Genomic DNA, 13,430 nt, shown 5'->3' with positions numbered 1-13,430 from the left:
CTGATGAAGTCTGCTTAAGAGCATACGAAAGCCACTTGTGGGAAGGGCGGGATATAAATCCCAAATAAATAAATAAATAAATACGAAAGCTGACATTCGGAATAAAACTTAGTTGGTCTTAAAGGTGCACTTGTCTACTGCTTTGATATATAGAAGCAGTTAGCCGTTACGTGAGCGCCAGATTTTCTGGCATGAGATGAGTTCAAAACACTACAAAGTTACAAGGCAGACCTTCTCACAATATTTGTTAGCAAAACAGTCCGACAGATGAAGAAGAAGAAAAAGAAGATATTGGATTTATATCCCGCCCTCCACTCCAAAGAGTCTCAGAGCGGCTCACAATCTCCTTTACCTTCCTCCCCCACAACAGACACCCTGTGAGGTGGGTGGGGCTGGAGAGGGCTCTCACAGCAGCTGCCCTTTCAAGGACAGAGTCTCAGAGCGGCCTACAATCTCCTTTACCTTCCTCCCCCACAAGAGACACCCTGTGAGGTGAGTGGGGCTGGAGAGGGCTCTCACAGCAGCTGCCCTTCCAAGGACAGAGTCTCAGAGCGGCCTACAATCTCCTTTCCCTTCCTCCCCCACAACAGACACCCTGTGAGGTGGATGGGGCTGGAGAGGGCTCTCACAGCAGCTGCCCTTCCAAGGACAGAGTCTCAGAGCGGCCTACAATCTCCTTTACCTTCCTCCCCCACAAGAGACACCCTGTGAGGTGAGTGGGGCTGGAGAGGGCTCTCACAGCAGCTGCCCTTCCAAGGACAGAGTCTCAGAGCGGCCTACAATCTCCTTTACCTTCCTCCCCCACAAGAGACACCCTGTGAGGTGAGTGGGGCTGGAGAGGGCTCTCACAGCAGCTGCCCTTCCAAGGACAGAGTCTCAGAGCGGCCTACAATCTCCTTTACCTTCCTCCCCCACAACAGACACCCTGTGAGGTGGGTGGGGCTGGAGAGGGCTCTCACAGCAGCTGCCCTTTCAAGGACAGAGTCTCAGAGAGGCCTACAATCTCCTTTACCTTCCTCCCCCACAACAGACACCCTGTGAGGTGAGTGGGGCTGGAGAGGGCTCTCACAGCAGCTGCCCTTTCAAGGACAAGTCCTGCAATAGGTATGGCTGACCCAAGGCCATTCCAGCAGGTGCAAGTGGAGGAGTGGGGAATCAAACCCGGTTCTCTCAGATAAGAGTCGGCGCACTTAACCCACTACACCAAACTGGCTCTCTCTCTTCAAGTGCTGATCTTGAAAGGCAGACTGTTAAAGGGCCTAGGTACTTTTTTTTGCCCAATAGCGTAGCAGGTGTTTCAGCACAGAACACCAAGACAGTAAAACATTGAAATGGCAAGGGATCTTGACGCTCAGGGCCACCTGGCAGGCATCAGTGGGCGACTAGAGATTCGCACCTGGTAGTCCCAGACTCCTCGTCTGACTTTGCAACCAGTGCGACTGGCCTGATCTCAGCTGAGGTTACTTCTCCTGCAGTCTGCCTGCTAGAGCACAGAGCCTGCTTGCAGGTGGAAGAAGACTTTGGCATGGGATGGAAGTGGAATGTGCTTCCAGAGGATGTAGTGATGGCCACAGGAATAAACAGCTTTAAAGGGGGATTAGACAGATTCATGGAGACGTATCAGTGGCTACTAGCTGTGGTGATGGACGGGAACCTCCACTTTCAGAGGCACTAATCCTCTGACTTCCAGAGCCAGAACGCAACATAGAGCTTTGGCCCTCTATGCCCTGTTGTTGGCCCTCCAGAGGAAATGGCTGGCTACTGTGTGAGACAGGATGTTGAACTAGATGAATCCAGGAGGGCTCTTCTGATGTTCTTATGAAGGCCTCAGCTTCTCTGCCCCTCCTGTTGGCCCTCCAGAGGAACTGGTTGGCCACTGTGTGAGACAGGATGCTGGACTAGTTGGACCACTGGTCTAATCCAGGAGGGCTCTTCTGATGTCCTTATGAAGGCCTCAGCCTCTCTGCCCTGTTGTTGGCCATCCAGAGGAACTGGTTGGCCACTGTGTGAGACAGGATGCTGGACTAGTTGGACCATTGGTCTGATCCAGCAGGGCTCTTCTGATGTCCTTATGAAGGCCTCAGCCTCTCTGCTCCTCCTGTTGGCCCTCCAGAGGAACTGGTTGGCCACTGTGTGAGACAGGATGCTGGACTAGATGGACCACTGGTCTAATCCAGGAGGGCTCTTCTGATGTTCTTATGAAGGCCTCAGCCTCTCTGCTCCTCCTGTTGGCCCTCCAGAGGAACTGGTTGGCCACTGTGTGAGACAGGATGCTGGACTAGATGGACCACTGGTCTAATCCAGGAGGGCTCTTCTGATGTTCTTATGAAGGCCTCAGCCTCTCTGCCCTGTTGTTGGCCATCCAGAGGAAATGGCTGGCTACTGTGTGAGACAGGATGCTGGACTAGATGGACCATGGGTCTGGTCTGTTCTTGCATTCTTATGATAGTATTTTCTGCTCAGCTTTGACCTGTACAACTCTGGCTGTGCCCCAGTGACCTTTGAATGCTGATATGATGATCCATCTCGGCATCTGCCAGTTCACTGACCATTCCGTGTGAAAAGACTCAAACCAGGCAGGGTAGGTTTTGCAACCAGGGCTTGAAATTAGTCGTGATGACACCAGAAATTCACTCATATTTAGGACCTCTGTGTGTGTGTTGTGACTAATTAGTAACCCCGCGTGGCTGACTTGAAGATCAGGAAGTCTCCGAAGTGACCAAATGGGCTCTGTAGACTTCCCTGTTTCACCTGGGTGAGAGATTGTGGTCTCCTGAGGTCTGGCCGCAGGTCTCTTGCTCCGTCTCTTTCCTTGCCAACTCTCTCGTTCAACGCTCTTAATAGTGACAACAAGACATCCAGCCCTCCTTTAAGAAAATGTTTCTAATTGGCTGGAGATCGGAGGATGGTTTTTGTAGGCTGTTTGGCTGTTTTTTAAGAAGTTACTTGTTTGTTTTATTTATACCCTGCCTTTCTACCCAGTGGGGACTCAAAGTGACTTACATCATTCTTATATCCAGGGGTGGAATTCTAGCAGGGACTCCTCTGCATATTAGGCCATACCCTCTGATGTAGCCAGTCCTCCAAGAAGTTACAAAAAAAGAGCCTTGTAAGCTCTTGGCTACGTCAGAGGGGTGGGGCCTAATATGCAAAGGAGCTCCAGCTAGAATTTCACCTCCTTTTTATCTTCACAATAACTGTGAGGCAGAGAGGCTGAGAAAAGTGTGACTGGCCCAAGGTCATCCAGCAGGCAGCCATGGCAAAGCAGGGTTTCTTCTCGTCAGATTTCCACTGTTCTATCTATATTATTGCATACTGTGTTTGTGATGATTTTAATAGATTTTTAGCTGCCTTGAAGGAGCCACGTGGACTTGAGAGCAAGAGAAAAGTACAGCAGGCTGACTGAAGCACTCCCTCTTCGGAGGCATGTGCCGACAGCATCCATGGTGCTTCTGACTGCTGAGTGTGCCCCGGGGGAGACGATGGCCAGCCACCGCTCTCGCCCCAGCACTGGTGCCTGGCACGGGTCCCCTGTCTCCTGCCCCAGGGTCTGGGCCTCACTTCCTTGCTTCCGCTCATCTCAGAACCTTTCCTTTCTAGGCACCGTCCTTGACAGGGCAGCCGGGGGGTGGCCAAGGGAAGAAGATTGGCCACAGGGGAGTCGACGCCTCTGGGGAGACCACCTACAAGAAGGTATGCCTTCCTTCCTTCCTCCCTCCCTCCCTCCCCTCTCTCCCTCCCTCTCTCCCCTCTCTCCCTCCTTCCCTCCTTCTCTTCTCTCCCTCCCTCTCTTCCTCCCTCCCTCCTTCTCTCCCCTCTCTTCCTCCCTCTCTCCCCTCCCTCTCTTCTCTCCCTCCCTCTCTCCCTCCTTCTCTTCTCTCCCTTCCTCCCTCCCTCCCTCCTTCTCTCCCCTCTCTCCCTTCCTCCCTCCCTCCTTCTCTTCTCTCCCTCCCTTCCTCCCCTTCCTCCTTCTCTCCCCCTCTCCCTCCCTCTCTCCCTCCCTCTCTTCCTCCCTCCTTCTCTTCTCTCCCTCCCTCCCTTCCTCCCCTCCCTCCTTCTCTCCTCTCCCTTCCTCCTTCTCTCCCCTCTCTCCCTCCCTCTCTCCCTCCTTCTCTTCTCTCCCTTCCTCCCTCCCTCCTTCTCTCCCCTCTCTCCCTCCTTCTCTTCTCTCCCTTCCTCCCTCCCTCCTTCTCTCTCCTCTCTCCCTTCCTCCCTCCCTCCCTCCTTCTCTTCTCTCCCTTCCTCCCTCCCTCCTTCTCTCCCCTCTCTCCCTCCCTCCCTCTTTCTCTTCTCTCCCTCCCTTCCTCCCTCCCTCCTTCTCTCCCCCTCTCCCTCCCTCTCTCCCTCCCTCTCTTCCTCCCTCCTTCTCTTCTCTTCTCTCCCTCCCTCCCTCTCTTCCTCCCTCCCTCCTTCTCTCCTCTCCCTTCCTCCTCTCCCCTCCCTCCTCCTCTCCTCTCCCTCCCTCTCTTCCACCCTCCCTCTCTTCTCTCCCTCCCTCCCTCCGTTCCTTCCTCCCCTCCCTCCCTCCTTCTCTTCTCTCCTCTCCCTTCCTCCTTCTCTCCCCTTCCTCCCTCCTCTCCTTTCCTCTCCTCTCCCTCCCTCCCCCCCACCAGGGCCGGATTAACAATTCAGCCAAGTAGGCACTGGCCTATGGGCCCCCATGCCTTTAGGGGCCCCGGGCTGGCTTCTCCCCCTGGTTTCCCCCCTGCTTGCAGCCCTCCCAGCCTGCACATGCAGCCAGCAACTGAACCACTCTTTGCCCAACTTGCCTGGTGCATCTGATGCTGGCGTCATCACCAAGTTTGCCTCTCTCTGCTTATCCCCTGCAGCTTTGTCAAAGGGGCTTTTGAGAAGGTGCCTGCAGGCTTCAGCAGAGGCCGCAGGCAGTGGGGCGGCTGTTCCAACTTTGAGATAATTTGTGAAGGGGCCCCCATGATTTTGACTGCCTAGGGCCTCCACAGGGTTTAATCTGGCCCTGCCACCCCCCCCACCTGAGTCTCAGAGGTTGAGGACAGAGTGGGAAGCCAAAGATACCTCTGTCTTTTCCCTCTCTGTCTCTCTCGCACATGCTCACGTAATAAGTCAGAGTGGGGGGCTCCAGCTGCAGGTGGTCTTGAGACAAAAGACCATCCAAAGTCTCTCCCCCCCATTTCCAGTCGATCTACCATCCTTTCACAAGCAGCATATTTTGGAGTTCTTGCTGTAATTTTTGCATATAAGTGTCGCCTGCTGACGTTTTGGAAGAGCTCTTCTTTTGCCAGGGGCCTTTTATTTTTTTTACTCTTCCACCTCCTAGCTATAAGTATTTTTGTCTTGAATGTAGAAGCTGAGAGCTGGAAAGAAATTGGGGATGGGGGGATTGATTGGCGGATGCCTCCCCTCCAGGATACTTGGAGCCCTAAGGGCCCTGACTCAGCCGGGTTCTCCGTCTCTCTCTTTATATTCTTTTAATAGACTCTGATGGGCTTTAAATATTCCCAAGGTAATGAGCATGCTCAGTCTTTGTCAAACTTTTTTTTTTCCCTTTTAGGCCGGAGAGGGTTTTATAAAAAAATACACGCAGTAATATTTTTGCTCAACGGTTTGCACTGTCGGTTTCAATCCCCTAATTGTCTTTATTGGCCCAGGCTAATCTCCACCTTGTAACAAACTGTCTCCTTCCGCCCTCTACCTAGCTGTCACTTCTCTGCTTAAAACTGTTTCCGTTAACACTGTGTTTTCTAATCAATCAATTAATTTTTTTTATTTAATTTTTTTATTCTTTTAACAATTAATCAGTTAGATTAATTAGATTAATTAGATAGTTAGATTAATTAGATTAGATAGTTAGATTAATTAGATTAGATAGTTAGATTAGTTAGATTAATTAGATTAATAATTAGATTTCTAGACTACCTTTCCCTGTAAAACAGGGCTCACGGTGGTGTACACCGATAACAACGTTCATATATAAATTTAAGAATTAAAACAATAGAAATGTGTTAAAAATACAATAAGCAGCCTGATAAGATGATGAACCTATGGACATATACATATAAAGCTGCCTTTTACTGCATCAGACCCTCAGTCCATCAAAGTCAGTTGTCTACTCTGACTGGCAGCGGCTCTTCAGGGTCTCAAGCTGAGGTTTTTCGTGCCTACTTGCCTGGACCCTTTTTAGCTGGAGATGCCGGGGATTGAACCTGGGACCTTCTGCTTACCAAGCAGATGCTCTACCACTGAGCCACCGTCCCTCCATCTCCATCACCTACTGCCTGGACCATTTTTAGTTGGAGATGCCGGGGATTGTACCTGGGACCTCCTGCTTCCCAAGCAGATGCTCCACCACTGAGCCACCGTCCCTCCCCAAATGATGCGAAGATGACTGGTTATGCTACTGGCTTGTGGGGGCGGGAGGCAGGAGACAGGAGCTCCAGACAGATGGAAACTGTTGCTGTCCTCAACCAAACGCCTGGCCCTGAATTAAACCCCACAGGGCCCAGATGTTACTTGGCACCAGGGAGCTCCTTTGCATATTAGGCCACACACCCCTGATGTAGCCAATCCTCCAAGAGCTTACAAGGCTCTTTTTTGTAAGAGCCAGTTTGGTGTAGTGGTTAAGTGTGCTGACTCTTATCTGGGAGAACCAGGTTTGATTCCCTTCCCCAATCCTCCACTTGCACCTGTTGCAATGGCCTGGGTCAGCCATAGCTCTGACAGAGCTGTCCTTGAAAGGGCAGCTGCTGTGAAAGCCCTCTCAGCCCCACCCACCTCACAGGGTGTCTGTTGTGGGGGAGGAAGATAAAGGAGATTGTGAGCCACTCTGAGATTCGGAGTGGAGGGCAGGATATAAATCCAATATCATCATCATCTTCTAAGCTTTTGCAGGACTGGCTACATCAGGCAGTGTGTCCTAATATGCAAAGGAGCTCTTGCTAGAATTCCACCCCTGCTTGGCAGAGAGTTCCACCCGGTTGGGGCTATGGCACAAAACACCCTGACTCTGGTCGAGACCAGCCAGATACCGCTCAGGCCAGGGACCACCAACAAGCTCTCATCTGCCGAGCACAGTGCTCTTCAGGGGTTATCCCAAGAGAGGCGGTCCCGAAGCTATGTAGGTCCCCAACTGTTAAGGGCCTTGAAAATTAACACCAGAACCTTGAACCTGATGGAGTACTCCACCCAGAGCCAGCAGTCATGCAGCACCCCTTGTGCAGCACACGTTGAATAGCACAGGAGGAGGAAGGCGACGAAGAGGGTGAGGGGTCTGGAGACCAAGTCCTGTGAGGAAAGGCTGAAGGAGCCGGGCATGTTGAGCCTGGAGAGGAGGCGGCTGAGAGGTGATCTGATCACCATCTTCAAGTACTTGGAGACCAAGTCCTATGAGGAAAGGTTGAAGGAGCCGGGCATGTTTAGCCTGGAGAGGAGGCGGCTGAGGGGTGATCTGATCACCATCTTCAAGTACTTGGAGACCAAGTCCTATGAGGAAAGGTTGAAGGAGCCGGGCCTGTTTAGCCTGGAGAGGAGGCGGCTGAGAGGTGATCTGATCACCATCTTCAAGGACTTGGAGACCAAGTCCTATGAGGAAAGGTTGAAGGAGCCGGGCATGTTTAGCCTGGAGAGGAGGCGGCTGAGAGGTGATCTGATCACCATCTTCAAGGACTTGAAGGGCTGTCATGGAGACAATAGTGTGGAATTGTTTTCTGTGGCCCCGGAAGGTAGGACCAGAACCAAGGGGTTGAAATTAAATCGAAAGAGTTTCTGGCTCAACATTAGGAAGAACTTCCTGACAGTCAGAGTGATTCCTCAGTGGAAGAGGCTTCCTCAAGAGATGGTGGGCTCTCCTTCCTTGGAGGTTTTTCAACAGAGGCTAGATGGCCATCTGACAGCCATAAGTATCCTGTGAATTTAAGGGGGAGGCGTTTGTGAGTTTCCTGCATTGTGCAGCGGGCTGGACTAAATGACCCTGGAGGTCTCTTCCAACTCTATGATTCTATGTGCCGTTCGTGGGGTCCCCATAAGGACCAGCGCTGCCACATTCTGGACCAGCTGGTGTTTCCAGGTCAGTCTCAAAGGTAGCGCTATGAAGAGGTGCAGGAAGGTGACCATTGTGAGGATAACTGTGGTTAGGTCAGGGCGAGGACAGCTTGGGAGCCAGTTGCCTGACCTGGCATAGCTGGAAAGCCTGGCAACTTTTGTGATCTGGGCCTCCGTTGATAGGGAGGCATCCAGAACCACCCCCCGAACTTGAGTCCCGCTCCCACCACGCAGCCCCAGAACCTCCATCTTAGCAGGAGTCAGTCTCAGCCAGCTTTCTTTTAACCATCCCACCGTGGCCTCTAGCCCTTCAGCCAAATTTGCTAGGGAAGCATCCAGCCGCCCGCCCTTCAGCAGACATAGCTGGGTGTCATCAGCGTACTGGTGACACCTCAGCCCAAAGCTCCGTACCAATTGGGCAAGGGGGCACAAGTAGATGCTAAACAACGTCAGGGAGAGGATTGCCCCCTGAGAAACCCCACATACTAATTAATGGGCGCCTAGTTGACACCCAGCAGCCCTGTGGCGCAGAGTGGTAAAGCTGCAGTACTGCAGTCCAAGCTCTCTGCTCATGACCTGAGTTCAATCCCAGAGGAAGCTGGGTTCAGGTAGCCGGCTCAAGGTTGACTTTGCCTTCCATCCTTCCGAGGTCAGTAAAATGAGTCCCCAGCTTGCTGTGGGGAAAGTGTAGATGACTGGGGAAGGCAATGGCAAACCACCCCATAAAAAAAGTCTGCTAAAACGTGATGCAACGTTGCCCCAGAGTCGAAAACGACTGGTGCTTGCACAGGGGGCTACCTTTGCCTTTTTAGTTGACACCCTCTCTCCCAGCACCAGTTTGGTGTAGTGGTTAAGTGCACGGAGTCTTATCTGGGAGAACCGGGTTTGATTTCCCACTCCTCCACTTGCACCTGCTGGAATGGCCTTGGGTCAGCCAGAGCTCTGGCAGAGGTTGTCCTTGAAAGGGCAGCTGCTGTGAGAGCCCTCTCAGCCCCACCCACCTCACAGGGTGTTTGTTGTGGGGGAGGAAGATAAAGGAGATAGTGAGATTTGGAGTGGAGGGCAGGATATAAATCCAATATAATCATAAGAACATAAGAGAAGCCATGTTGGATCAGGCCAATGGCCCATCCAGTCCAACACTCTGTGTCACATAAGAACATAAGAGAAGCCATGTTGGAACAGGCCAATGGCCCATCCAGTCCAACACTCTGTGTCACATAAGAGAAGCCATGTTGGATCAGGCCAATGGCCCATCCAGTCCAACACTCTGTCACATAAGAACATAAGAGAAGCCATGTTGGATCAGGCCAATGGCCCATCCAGTCCAACACTCTGTGTCACATAAGAGAAGCCATGTTAGATCAGGCCAATGGCCCATCCAGTCCAACACTCTGTGTCACATAAGAGAAGCCATGTTGGATCAGGCCAATGGCCCATCCAGTCCAACACTCTGTGTCACATAAGAACATAAGAGAAGCCATGTTGGATCAGGCCAATGGCCCATCCAGTCCAACACTCTGTGTCACATAAGAACATAAGAGAAGCCCTGTTGGATCAGGCCAATGGCCCATCCAGTCCAACACTCTGTGTCACATAAGAGAAGCCATGTTGGATCAGGCCAATGGCCCATCCAGTCCAATACTCTGTCACATAAGAACATAAGAGAAGCCCTGTTGGATCAGGCCAATGGCCCATCCAGTCCAACACTCTGTGTCACATAAGAGAAGCCATGTTGGATCAGGCCAATGGCCCATCCAGTCCAACACTCTGTGACATAAGAACATAAGAGAAGCCCTGTTGGATCAGGCCAATGGCCCATCCAGTCCAACACTCTGTGTCACATAAGAGAAGCCATGTTGGATCAGGCCAATGGCCCATCCAGTCCAATACTCTGTCACATAAGAACATAAGAGAAGCCCTGTTGGATCAGGCCAATGGCCCATCCAGTCCAACACTCTGTGTCACATAAGAACATAAGAGAAGCCATGTTGGATCAGGCCAATGGCCCATCCAGTCCAACACTCTGTGTCACATAAGAGAAGCCATGTTGGATCAGGCCAATGGCCCATCCAGTCCAACACTCTGTGTCACATAAGAACATAAGAGAAGCCATGTTGGATCAGGCCAATGGCCCATCCAGTCCAACACTGTGTGTCACACAGTGGCCAAAATATTTATATATATATACACACACACTGTGGCTAACAGCCACTGATGGACCTCTGCTCCATATTTTTATCCAATCCTCTCTTGAAGCTGGCTATGCTTGTAGCCGCCGCCACCTCCTGTGGCAGTGAGTCCGCTTGCAGAGAGGACGGGATATAAATTGAACGTAAATAAATAAATAAATAAATAAATAAATAAATAAATAAATAAATAAAATCATCACCCCCTGCCCCCGACCTTGGATCAATAAAGTAAGCCACTTCAAGGCTATCCCACAAGCTGCTGTGCCGGCAAGGAGGCGGGTCAAAAGACTGTGGTCGACCGTGTCGGATCAAGCAGTGGAAGCGACGCCGACCCACCTTAATCCAGCTGTTTGCAGAGGTCATCTGTGAGGGCGAGCAGTGCTGCCTTCGTCCCACGACTGGCGCAGAAGCTGGACTGGGATGGGTCCAGTGCTGATGGGTCGTCCAGAAATTCTGTTCTGCCACCACTATCTCAATTACCTGACCCAGAAACAAAAGATTTGAGACTTGGCAGTCGTTGGAAGGAGCCGTAGGATCTAAGGTTGGTCTCTTTAAGAGTGGTACAACCGCAGCCTCTTCTAATCCCTCCCGGTAGACTCCTGAATGCTTGCACAGGGGACCTGTCCTTCCTTTTAAATTTAAATGGTAGGTTTTTATTGTTCAATTTATGTTGTAATCCACCGTGAGCCTGTTATAGGAAAGGGTGGAATATAAGCCTAGTAAATAAATAAATAAAACGAATACATTGAGGAGTGGCTTCTGATACATACTTGAAAAATGCATCTTGCATTTGACACTTTCTGCTTTTGCAGAAGACTACATGAAGATTTCCAATACTCCCCCCCATACAGTTAGTTAGAACCTCCTCCTTTAAAGGTGATGCTCACCTGTCAGCATGCTCGAACAGAAGAGAGATGGTACTCCAGAAGAGAAACAGGGTAGAAAGATCACATCCTGTCTTGCTCTGGGTCCTTTCAGGACCAGCTCTTCTGGTCCTCTGGTCTTCCCCCCTCCTCGGAGTGGGCTACTCCGCCAGCTGGGGAAGGCAACAGATGCGGCTCCATCTGTTCTGGGGCCCACGGCTCTGCCTTGCAGTGCAAGGATCCCTTCCTCCCCAACTCTTCTCGTATCTGCATTCTCACCTCAACTTCACAGAAGTCCTCCCAAACAGCCCCTGTTGACCGTGTTGTCCCCTTCTTGGCTTCTCTAGACCACTTCATCCACACTCAAAGGCGCCATCCAGCTCGGCATCGGCTACACCGTGGGGAACTTGAGCTCCAAGCCCGAGAGAGATGTCTTGATGCAGGATTTTTACGTGGTGGAGAGCATTTTCTTTCCCAGGTAATGCCCATGGATGGTGGTGGGAGTTTGCGGGAAGAAGAGTTGGCAGGGGAGAGTGGGGGAAGAGAAGTCTCCATATGTGGTGTAAACCCTCTGGTCTCATGTGGCCCCCAGTCTGGAGTGCTGATATCGTTGTCCCTCTCTGAAGGGATCCAGGAGAGCGAGGGCACTCTCCAGTGGGTGCATGCATTGCTGCTAGCTCTGGCATTATCGATATGATGTCCATCTACGAGGTTCTTAGGGGCTGGGTGTCAAGCAGGGCTATTTTTTAGCAGGAAGAGACAGGAATGCAGTTCCGGCCGGCATGGCATCAGGGGGTGTGGCTTAATGCAAATAAGTTCCTGCTGAGCTTTTCTACAAAAAAGCCCTTTGTGAAACAATGGTGATGTCAGGGGGTGTGGCCTAATATCAACAACAACAACAACATTTTATTTCTATCCCGCCCTCCCTGCCGAAGCAGGCTCAGGGAGGCTAACAGCATCAAATACAGTAAATTATACAATAAGTATTTAAAAACAGTAACTAATTTAAACATTTTAATTTAAAATTCTAAAATTAACATTCTGGTGCTATTTCAGCATGATGGTGAAAGTCATTTAGGCGAGTCCCTCTGTCATTTTAATCAGTAAAGGCCATCCCAAAAAGGATGGTCTTGCAGGCCCTGCGAAACTGTTCAAAGTCCCGCAGGGCCCACACTTCTTCCGGGAGCTGGTTCCATAGGTGTGGGGCTACAATAGAGAAGGCCTGCATGCGAGTGCTCTGTAGTTTTGCTTCCTTCGGCCCGGGGATGGTCAGTTGGTTCTTCCCTGCTGACCTCAGTGCCCTCTGGGGTTCATATGGGGAGAGATGGTCCCTCAGGTAGGCAGGTCCTCTGCCATATAAGGCTTTAAAGGTAATAACCAGCACTTTGTAACGAATCCGGTATATAACTGGCAACCAGTGCAGTTTGCGCAGCCCTGGCTGTATGTGCTCCCATTTCAGGAGCCCTAATATCAGCCTAGCCGCCGCATTCTGCACCAACTGCAGCTTCCGGGTTCGGCACAGAGGCAGCCCCATGTAGAGGGCATTACAGTAATCCAATCTCGAGGTGACCGTTGCATGAATCACTGTTGCTAGGTCCTGACGCTCTAGGAAGGGGGCCAACTGCCTTGCCCACCTTAGATGGAAAAAGGCTGACTTAGCAGTGGCTGCTATCTGGGCCTCCATTGATAGTGAAGGCTCCAGTAGAACTCCCAAGCTCCTGACCCGGTGCACCGCTTTCAGCGGCACCCCATCAAAAACCGGGAGAGGTATTTCCCTCCCCAGAGCGCCCCGACCCAGGCAAAGGACCTCTGTCTTCGTCGGATTTAGCTTCAACCCACTCAGCCTTAGCCAAGTTGCCATGGCCTGCAGTGCCAGGTCTAAATTCTTTGGGACGCAGTCAGGCCGGCCATCCATTAGCAGATAGAGCTGGGTGTCAGGCTACTCTGGGCCACGCAGGGCAAGGGTCACGTAGAAGTACATGTAACTGCTATAGGCGTGCGTCTCTTTCTCTTGTCCTGTCCCCTGTTCAGCGAAGGCAGCAATCTCACGCCTGCCCATCACTATCCTGACTTCCGGTTCAAAACCTATGCACCCGTGGCTTTTCGATATTTCCGAGAGCTATTCGGCATTCGCCCAGATGATTATTTGGTAAGTGAGCCAGTTTGGTGTAGTGGTTAAGTGCACGGACTCTTACCTGGGGGAACCGGGTTTGATTCCCCACTCCTCCACTTGCACCTGCTGGAATGGGCTTGGGTCAGCCATGGCTCTTGCAGAGCTGTCCTTGAAAGGGCAGCTGCTGTGAGAGCCCTCTCAGCCCCACCTGCCTCACAGAGCGTCTGTTGTGAGGGAGGAAGGGAT

General features: G+C 51.5%; 1 protein-coding gene across 1 annotated transcript in view; it reads left to right on the top strand.

Moving 5' to 3' along the window:
* PIP5K1C (phosphatidylinositol-4-phosphate 5-kinase type 1 gamma) overlaps positions 1 to 13,430 on the top strand; it is a 92,718-nt gene that overhangs the window by 30,991 nt on the left and 48,297 nt on the right. The window contains exons 3-5 of the mRNA XM_060232845.1: positions 3,601 to 3,693; positions 11,419 to 11,549; positions 13,103 to 13,220. Of these exons, the coding sequence (XP_060088828.1) occupies positions 3,601 to 3,693; positions 11,419 to 11,549; positions 13,103 to 13,220 (342 nt within the window). The remainder of the gene's footprint in view (positions 1 to 3,600; positions 3,694 to 11,418; positions 11,550 to 13,102; positions 13,221 to 13,430) is intronic.

This window comes from Heteronotia binoei, chromosome 2 (assembly GCF_032191835.1).
Source record: "Heteronotia binoei isolate CCM8104 ecotype False Entrance Well chromosome 2, APGP_CSIRO_Hbin_v1, whole genome shotgun sequence".
Taxonomy (NCBI): domain Eukaryota; kingdom Metazoa; phylum Chordata; class Lepidosauria; order Squamata; family Gekkonidae; genus Heteronotia; species Heteronotia binoei.
The sequence above is the reverse complement of the archived record's forward strand: the minus strand, read 5'-3'. Positions and strand labels throughout refer to the sequence as shown.